At 32.6% G+C, this 10,089-nt stretch overlaps 1 protein-coding gene across 1 annotated transcript; it reads left to right on the plus strand.

The window, feature by feature from the left end:
* The first annotated feature begins 16 nt into the window (after nt 1–16).
* LOC134251057 (26S proteasome non-ATPase regulatory subunit 10-like) lies at nt 17–4,456 on the plus strand. Its single transcript, XM_062733422.1, has 5 exons — nt 17–39; nt 422–701; nt 2,307–2,458; nt 2,822–3,027; nt 3,550–4,456. Exons 2-5 carry the CDS (start codon nt 563–565, stop codon nt 4,058–4,060), a joined length of 1,008 nt encoding a protein of 335 aa, XP_062589406.1. The 5' UTR covers nt 17–39; nt 422–562; the 3' UTR covers nt 4,061–4,456.
* Nucleotides 4,457–10,089: the final 5,633 nt, after the last annotated feature.

The raw sequence follows: 10,089 nt of genomic DNA on the forward strand, positions 1-10,089 counted from the left end.
CAGTGTGCCAAAATGGAGAACAATTTTTTGGGGTTCAGAGTAAGGATAAATTCTATTCTTTTAAAAGCATTGCATTCACGTGCAAAAATTTAGTAAACTAAGATGTCCTCTTGTTTACAACAGAGCAATGCATGTAAAATTGTTCATCAAATATTGCGTTTCCAAAATTTTTGGGGTACATATCATCATTCATGACGCATGTGACTAGTCATACCATATGCATAATCAAATACTTGCAGCTACTTTTCCTATTGTAGCAAAAATTAAAGCATAATTTAACTTAGATGGTTTTTCTCTAGTGTTTATCGAACTTTATCCTTCAAAACACCTAAATATCATCATGTCTTGATATTGTGTCCTGCAGACAATTCCAGATTAATTACTTTAATAACAGCATACCCATTCTTAATTAATATGGCAGGAAATGAAGCAAGTGCTGTAAGGAAGATGGGATAATTATCAGGAAAAAACTATTGAATAAAACTGGAAGTCCTTAAAGTGTCATGATGATCTTCACCATCAATGATAGCATTTCCTCTCTTGGACCATAACGCAAAGCAGCATGGCTGTGAACACCCATGTCTTGTCAGCCATGAAGAAGAAAGATGTGGAGAGGGCATCCATGTTATTGTTAACTCCGGGATACGACGTAAACACGATGTCTAAATCAGGGACTCCACTTATCTATGCCGCTAAAATGGGTATACTTTACTTTTACCTTGTTCATCAGTACACTCTTACGCATTCATGAACTGTTATTATCTGATAACTGTATATAAATTAAGTTATTACTTAAGGCATTTTAAATTTTGCTTTTATTTTAAGCTTAATTTAATTTGTGAGAATACTGCTTAAACACCCAATTTTATGTTAACGCCCCTAAAATCTACCTGATTCAAGATCAATAATTTACCGCCTGTCAATCATTAAAAAAACAATAGCTTCTGATTTGATTGACAGGCCAGCTACTCGTGCTACTTGATAGTCTGAGTTTGTGTCTTTTGAAAACGATTGCCTGGTCACGCGTCAAACACTTTCATGTAGCCGCCTTGTATACACGGGGGTTAAAAAAAAAGAATCTTGGTAATTTTTTTTCAAAAACAATTGAGAGCAGATAATTAAAACATGACTTCATAAAATATTTGCTTTCAATCTCAACGGCTATATTGTATTTTAGGCGATATGTCGTCCAAGATATCTGCTGTAGAATTTAGAGCAGTCCGTGCACAGAAACGCTATTTGCCGATTAAAATTGGAATATGATAAATAAGAAAAGATATATTAGCACAAACGGCATGGATAAAAAATTCCTTTATCCAATGTTTTATCAATGTATATTTGAATACAATCTACACCATGTTCCGTTGTAATTGAAATGTCAGAAACATGCGTTTCGAGATTGTAACTTTTAGTTCGAATTTCCTAACGTCTGTCAATACCCAATATTCGAAGTGAAAAAGTGAATATATAAAGCCAAAGATCAATTCTTAAAAGTATAAAAGAAATCTTGCAAACAGTAAAAATTTTTAAACACACGAACACCCGGAAATGGTGAATATTTTCGACACTATTGTTGGTCAGAACGTAGGCAAAATATATACCTGCGGCACATTGTATATATGTTCACAAAACGGATAGGCCTATGAATGGAATATTTTATTATTCTTTTAAATTTTGATAGTTACACAAGTTTAATTAAAAAAGGAATGTTTGCTTTGTAGTTTTACTCTGTGTTCTTGTCTTTAATTTTACATTTTTTTTTAAATAGAAAAACGATATTTCTTTATAACTTTTTTTCTTCATTAAGTATCGCTGAAAGTAGAAATAAATAAACTTTATATTGAAATATTTCAATTATTTCAAGCAGTTTCACTCCGATTTAGACATGAAACACGGAATGTTGACCCTGATCACCAGACACAGACTTCCTGTGTAATGCTACGTGTATATAGATTTTTGACGTCTTGGGTATTGGGGGTCTCCAGGTAAATAACAGCACTGTTACTTGGACCACTCCCCCTCCTCAGGTAACCGTACGGTAAAAAAATTGGGTCTTTAACAGTGCAATGATTTCAGTTACTTAACATGAATGTTGGAATAAGAATTTATTGCCATATTATCTATATATTCTTAACATGTATCATCATTAATAGCCAGTCCAAAGTCCACAAGTTTGCAGTTAAGTTTACTAGTTTTACATGATAACATCCAACCATTGAATATTGATCTCCCTACAATCAAGAAAATACAGCATAATATTGTTAAAGTTAAACAGTCTGGAATCTGTTATGCTATATATTTTGTAGGTCTTATTCCACTAATTGAGAAGCTAGTTGATCTTGGAGCCAATGTAAACTGTCTAGACAAAGAAAAGAGAACAGTTCTTCACCATGCATGTCAACGTGGTCCAAGGGAGATAATTCAAGTACTCATCAAAGCTGGATGTGACATGTACAAGGCAAGTAGTTCAGTGTTCAGCAGTTCTTTTTAAAAACTGAAATGCATGCAGTTTATGTACAAGCATGTACTTGCACATTAAGGCACCTTGAGTAAATTCCACTTACCACACATTGCTTCCAGTGTTTTCACAAATGTAGTGTTAATAAATTCATATGATAACACAGTCATATATTCTTGGAAAACATTTCTTGCTAATAAGAATTAAAGATTCATTAATTTGGAACAAGATACTACATGGAAGTTAAAAATTTAATTGTTTTATTTCCTTTTAACATTTTTCTAATCAAATTTAAAAATTAATCAATACATACTTGTATCTTTTTGCTATTTTAAATAAATCCTTCCTCTGATTATTCCCCAGGCTAACTCTGATGGTGACCTGCCCATTCATGTGGCGGCCACCAGTGGTCACACGGAATCGATGGAGGAGTTACTGAAGGCTGGTATGGACATCAATGCCCTGAACACCATTACAGAACATACTCCCCTGGAACTGGCAGTGTGTTACGAACAAGTCCACATGGTGGAATTTCTGTTGGAGAGGAAGGCTAAACTAGATATCCCTACGTAAGCCGGAATATAAGTTAAACATTTTGGAGAATATTGTATACAGTGAAATTTTATACCCCATTTAATTTTCACCTCTTTCGCCCTCATCTGACTTGGGCGAATTTATTAAAATGGGGCAAATTTAAAGTAAACTGTATATATCTTAAACAAAAATGTTTCTGGGCAAATTTCAAACAAGGCAAACTTGTTTTCAGATGTGAAATCGCAAAATTAACACAGGGCAAAAAAAAAATTGTAAACAGTAATTTGTCAAAGGATGCTAATCGTTTGATTCATAGCAAAAACATAAAGGAAATGAGCTAACTTAGGTTACCAACAAGTCATAATTTAAAGCATATTATGGTCAAAGCTCATTATCTAGTGCATAAAGAAAATATTGTTGAGACTATAAAATTTTACATATCCATGCATGTATGATGTTTGAAATACATATTGATGTTCAAGATACTGTAGGCATTGTTCAGCTGTACTTTAGAGAATGTTTAAATTTTTAAAAAAAATTATTTTTTTAATAAACAGGAGGAAGACTATGGCAGATACGGCTCTGCATCAAGCATCACAAATGGGAAATGTGTCCCTGATCGAGACTTTGTTAAAATTCGGAGCAGACGTTAACAAGATGAACACCAGTGGTGAGACCCCATTCATTACAGCAGTCACAGACAATAAGCTGACCTCCATGAAAACCCTGATTCAAGCCAACTGTGATATAAACAAGTATAGATACACTTCTCCTCTTTCCCTGGCTTGTCTGGGAAACAGGCATAAACTAATTCGGTACTTATTATCAGAGGGATACAACGTTTCGGCAGATGAAAGTTTTAAAGAAATTCTAACAGTCAGGCTGGAGGAAACTGCACCACTGTTGTTGGAACTCGTTCATTATAAATGTGCTAATCAAGCAACATTGAAAGAGGCTTGCCGATTCAAGTTACGCAAGATTTTAGGTCGAAGATTAAGTGAAGCTGTGCCACTTCTTTCTCTACCCAAGATTTTGATGGAATGGGTAGTGTCTGATTTCATATACTGATGAAAACGAATTTTTATTTTATGATACAGAGTTTTTTTTTTAAGGTTATACATACAGTATTAAGTTTAAACTTTTTAAAATTACCATTTATTTAATTCTTTTATGAACTTGAGGCCTTTTCAACAGAACATTCACATTATTAAAGTGCTCTCAAAAATTCCATATACCTTCAACATAAATGTTCATGAGCACTCTTTCTCTCTCTTAAACAGGCCTCTGTTTACTTAGATTATTACATGAAAGGATCCTACTTTGACCTTTAGTTCTAAACTGACTGTGTGATGATAGAACCAATTCTTTTTGGCAAACTATTATTTAAAGAAATTACAATTGAAAATTTACCAGATCTAATTTCTGTTACAATGCATCAATTTTTGGTTTAGTTTCATTTCATAAATATTGAGTGGATCTACGTAAGTCAGAAAAGCTTGTTTGTTAGTACAGTTTTAAAATCAAAATGTTTATACTACATTTTAACACCATAGAGCTTTCAAGTTATTCATTAAAGTTTGTTGATGTTTTTTAAAATCTCTTTGATTTGTTAGACATATGTGTCCATGTTTGTTATTCATATTGTTAAAGTCAGTTTTTTAAAAAGTATTTTGTTGTTTTCTTATGTTTTCTTCGATGTGTGTTTCCTCAAAGAAACTTGTAGGCCTACAATTATACAAAAGCTATCAACATACAGCACATACAACTTTAATACACATGTATATTTATGATTGTAATTATAAGAGGCTAATAGTATATAATTTTTAAATGTCATTTTGTTGAGATTTCTTCATTCAGAATATGTAATCAATTACTGATTGTTTTATTATACTGTTACAAGGAAAATATATTTATCTCATACGTGTTGGTGAAACAGGCCGTTGGATAAATTTATGCTTTATCAACTGGTAGATGCTTTATCAATAGCACTCCCTTCAAAATTTAATTTGAAACTTTTATTTGTGATCCCTATTATTGCCTTAATAAAATGAATGATAAAGAGCGATAATATCGTTAAAAGCCACAAAAAGACTCATATATGTCAAAGAGGTGTCTTTTGCATTATGAACCTATTAGCTAGGTTGGGGTTTTCAGTCACACTGTTATACCTAACCCCCCCCCCCCCCCCTTTAAATCGTTTTCGGAGAAAGTAAAGCCTAGCAGTTAAGTTGTTGTTATAAGATTCCTTTAACATCTTCAATAATGCTTTCTTATATTATACTACGTATGTCTACCTAGTAATGTAGGTGTAACTTACCATGGATCAACAGTGAATCTACAAGTAGCCTTGCATAACACGTTTTGTACTGCCATCGTCCAAAGAGTTCATTTTCACGATCCATGGTCTTTACAACTTTGAAGAAGTTCGTTTATATAGCTCCAGCAATTGTCACATAATGTTTTAAACTTTTAGCAAAAAAAAATTTTACATTAAGGGACGTCAACATAAACGGTGCTACGTCATCAAGTTATAGTCATCAATTTTTTCATCATATAGTTTTGCAGGGGAAGATAAGTTTTGTTAAAACGAAAGTAGTATGAGACAAAAGAACATGTATTGTGTTGCTGATATAAATGAATAACAATATATACACCATTTAATTCAATGGATATTTAAATATCAAATCACACAATATAGATATCCTATTTATATATATATTGGTTTTAAATAGATTTTTACTGACATTATGTCACATGGAGCTGGGTATGACTTTATAAATGTCATCCTCACTTACCGGGTATAAATGTTTGTCTAATTCTTTTTTACAAAAAAAGATATTCTTGGGATAAACATTTACAATGTATTAATTTGAAAATTTGTAGAATATAAAAGATGTCAGGAAATGAAGCATAAATACATGTACATTGTAAATGCAAAGGTCATTGATTTGTACAAGAGTTCATTTGAGGAGCCAAATGTCAAGGTCATATGAAAGGACATGCACTTACTAATGTTGTGAATGTGATGTGTGTAAAAAAACATTACCCTTATTAGTCTTGAACTTAACAGAGGATTGGAAAAGGGGGAGAGTTCCTAAGAATGTACATTTTTGGTTTTTTGGTTTAAATCATGGTTCAGGTCAAGGTCAGGGTTACCATTAGTCTTCACCAGCGCTGTGGATACCAAATGTGCAATTTGATATTAATAACTTGTACCATCTGACCTTTCAGTCTAAAACTTGCTAATTTTAGATGCCCAAGATGATAAGAAAAAGCATATAGTGCCTTTTCACTTTGGGGTCGGGGCTAAGGTGAAGGTTAATTTTAAAACTTGTGAGAATGATAAGTATGGAGAAGTGAAAATTATATGTTGTGTGTACAATTTTAAGACTATCACTTAAACACTTCCCTAGCTCTAGTATCTTCAGCACAGGTGCTTGACGTTTTTAAATTTTCTTTTTATAAAAAAAGCCCCATACTGTAATAATTATACTATGGGAAATTTTTTGTTTATAAAAAGAAAATTTAAAAAACTTCAAGCACCTGTGGTCTTCAGGCTCGTACTACAACACTGTTGATTTAGAAAAAAAAGAGTTTAGTGCTATGATATTGAAATAGACATAATGTGATGTCAATATTGTCAATAACTGATATTCGAATATTCGGTAGGAGTATTCGAATATTCGGTAGGAGTATTCGAATATATTCGAATATTCGATAGAATAAATACGTCTTGCATTATTAAATATATATCTTCACTCTCCTGTCAAGTATATAGAGTTCATGCCATTATTTTGGAATAAAAGCTCATGTAGAGTTCGATAAATACACTGAAATTATATTTTTAAAAAATATTGAATAGGATACATCCCAAATGTAATGTTTGATTTTTGAAAATTCAAAAGATTCTTTAATATGTTCCAGATTATATTGATCGTCTTACTAAAGTCTACACTGATAACTCCTATACCAAGCAGAGCAATTATCAAACGGTGAAATATTAAAAGCAATTACTTTTTGCTAATTATGATTTACTGATAATGATTTTTAATGATATTTACATATACAAGGGGTCTGTGTGTTTACTGTAAAACTATGTCCTTACAATAATACAAGCTGATTGTAAGTACTGGAAACTGTTATGCTTCTAATTAAGTGAACAAATAAATAAATTACTCTAATAGACAAACTCTTCACACCTTTAAGGCATCCAAGAGGAGTGTTTTTTTTTAATTTTGTACAAACTTTATTCAATTTCTAATAATACTTGCCAGGTTTTTCTCTCTTTTAAATGCTTGTATACTTAAAAACGAATATTCGAATCATAAATTTACATTCGAATATCAACTCATCGAATGAATATTCGAATATTTTCAAGAAATCAAATAGTTTCAAGAACTACATGTACAATGTCAAAGATCAAGGATTATTTATTTCCTCTTTATTGAAACTAAGATGTTTTATAGTTTTTCCGTTTCATATCCTACGAAGGAAATGACCAGTCAATGACTATTTACGTACGTGCATCGTTCCTAAAATAACGTAAAAGTAAATTAATATGGTTATTTATGGATGCAGGAAGTTTCATCTTGTCTAGATGTTCTCATAGTGCCTTTCGTGTAGAATTATAATTCGTCAAAAGTATGTTACGTTCACAACAAGCACAAGGTCTAAAACTATTTCCCTGTTTGTAGGAAATGTACGTACATGTATTTTCATAAACTGAACATCCCTTGATTTTAATTTTATGAAGCTGTGAGCATCAATAACGAACTGATTGATTTTTTTATCATAGTCCAAATGTGAACTCGGTAAGTATTTAGCTGCTTTATCATTTTTAATTATTTGTATTAAGGTAAGTACAGGTTTGTTCCGTAAAAGAAGACGAGTTCAGGAATTTTCAACACCAGAAAGTTAAGAGCGAAATAGAATCTTCATGTAATACTTTTCCAAATGAATACCCAGAAAATATTGAATTAGAATTTTTAAAATTCGCTTTATGGTGAGTACAATTTTTTTTCTTGAAAAAGGAATATTTTCATGAATCTACAACTTGAAAATTTCAAGGTAAAATTTCTAAAATACGCTTGTTTCAATCACAGGCATCAGAAACGGGGGGGGGGGGGCACTAGCACGGGGGCTTAGCCCCCCTTTTTGCAAAGATTAACATATATGCATGTAATATAATACATTAGAAATTGGGGCTTACGTTTTTGTTGGTTAAGACCCGACCTCCCGACGCCTATGTTACATGTTATAACCTGTAAAATACTTTGCATGATAGAAAATCATCAAGCGTGCTCACTGGATATTTCCACATCTGTTTTTATGTGGATCAATCTGATTAAAATCAGATCCTTTGACCCGCTCGCATAAAGGTAGCGATCTTTATGTGAGCGGATCAAAGGTCTGATTTTAATCAGAATGGATATGGATATATATTTTTTTTAAAGATCGTTTACATACGTGATGAATATCACAGTGGAACTGCTGAAATTTGAAGAAAAAAATCAGGTTGCTATTATTTTATTTTTGTAAAGTCAGTTTTGATTAAAACAGAAGATTTTTTTGCAGAAAGGTAATTTATTTTGGTATTTTATAAAAAGTCTCTGTAGGATCGTAGCTAGTCGCACGTAAAATAGAAACAACTAGAAAAGAAAACTTTGATCGAATTCTAAAGAAAAAAGATCGACTTGCATTTTTCTCTTTATACACATTTAAAATGCTCTCTCTCTCTCTCTCTCTCTCTTAAATATTACTAACATGTCATTTTCATTCTACCTACTTAACCAGAGTACAACTTTCCGATAAATGGACACACTTTTTTCTTCTGTAAGGTCGGACTATTGTTTCATCAGAAATACGACACTTTTCTTAATATCAAAAGATATGAAATGTCTTTTAGTTAATTATAAGTAGATCTATAGATAAGCACCTTTTTTTAAATTCTAAGTTTTTTTTGTGACGTGTTTCCATGTGTTTTGAAATTTAAGTATATAGTGGTGAAGATCAAGGAAACTGCCAACTGTGCCAATTTATAGCTTGTACGTGCTTGAGAGAGCTCACCAGAGCTGAAAGCTTAAATTGAGCTATTCTGATCGCCCTTTGTCCATCGTCCATCCGTCTGTCCGTCCGTCTGTAAACTTTTCAAATTTTTAACTTCTTCTGAACCACTGGACCAATTTTAACCAAACTTGGAACAAAGCATCCTTGGTTAAAAGGGAGCTTATATTCTTAAATTGAAGGGCCAAGTACCCTTACAAGGGGAAATAATCAAGAAAAGACAAAAAAGGGTGGGTTCCTTAAAAAATCTTGTTCTCAAGAACAACTGGGACAGAAAAGCTGAAACTCATGTGGAAGCATCCTTGGGTAGTGTATATTCTAAATTGTTCAAATCATGACCCCGGGGGTAGGGCGGGGCCACAATAAGAAAATTCATGGAAGTTTTACATTGAAATATATAGATAAAATCTCTAAAAATCTTCTCAAGAACCACTGGACTAGAAAAGTTGAAACTCACGTTGAAGCATTCTGGGGCAGTGTCGATTCTAAATTGTTCAAATCATGACCCCCGGGAGTAGGGCAGAGCCACAATAGGGAATCCAAGTTTTACATTGAAATATTTAGGAAAAAACTTTTAAAATCTTCTTCTCAAGAACGTTGACGACTGGCCAGAAAAGCTGAAACTTATGTGGAAGCATCCTGGGGGTAGTTTAGGCTCTAAATTGTTCAAACCATGACCCCCGGTGGGTTGGGCTGGGTCACAATAGATATCACAACGGGGTAAATCTGTTGAAGAACAGAAATATGCTCAAAGTTACTCAGTTGAGCGATGTGGCCCATGGGTTTCTTATTTGGAAATATATTTATTTATCAATTTTCAGTTAGCATGATTAGGAAATGCTTATCGGGTACTTTGATTTGCATCAGATTCTCCTGAATTTTTTTTTAAGATTTACCGGTAATTGATAATTTTCCCTAGACAATATGATTAACTTTAATGATGAACTTTAAAGAAATACCATGCATACGATTAAATATATTATTTTCAGAGACTTTTTGTGAGCATTATCAATTATCTAACTCCAAATTTTCAA

The sequence above is a fragment of the Saccostrea cucullata genome, unplaced genomic scaffold, assembly GCF_032062105.1.
Source record: "Saccostrea cucullata isolate Sc308-1 unplaced genomic scaffold, CSIRO_AGI_Scuc_v1 ctg746, whole genome shotgun sequence".
NCBI classification, from domain to species: domain Eukaryota; kingdom Metazoa; phylum Mollusca; class Bivalvia; order Ostreida; family Ostreidae; genus Saccostrea; species Saccostrea cuccullata.

Excerpts from the sequence above, each read along its gene's own strand:
- LOC134251057 (XM_062733422.1), top strand. The coding sequence starts at position 563 with ATGGCTGTGAACACCCATGTCTTGTCAGCCATGAAGAAGAAAGATGTG. Across the intron at positions 702-2,306 it reads TATCTATGCCGCTAAAATGG|GTCTTATTCCACTAATTGAG; the intron begins GTATACTTTACT and ends TATATTTTGTAG. Across the intron at positions 2,459-2,821 it reads CTGGATGTGACATGTACAAG|GCTAACTCTGATGGTGACCT; the intron begins GCAAGTAGTTCA and ends ATTATTCCCCAG.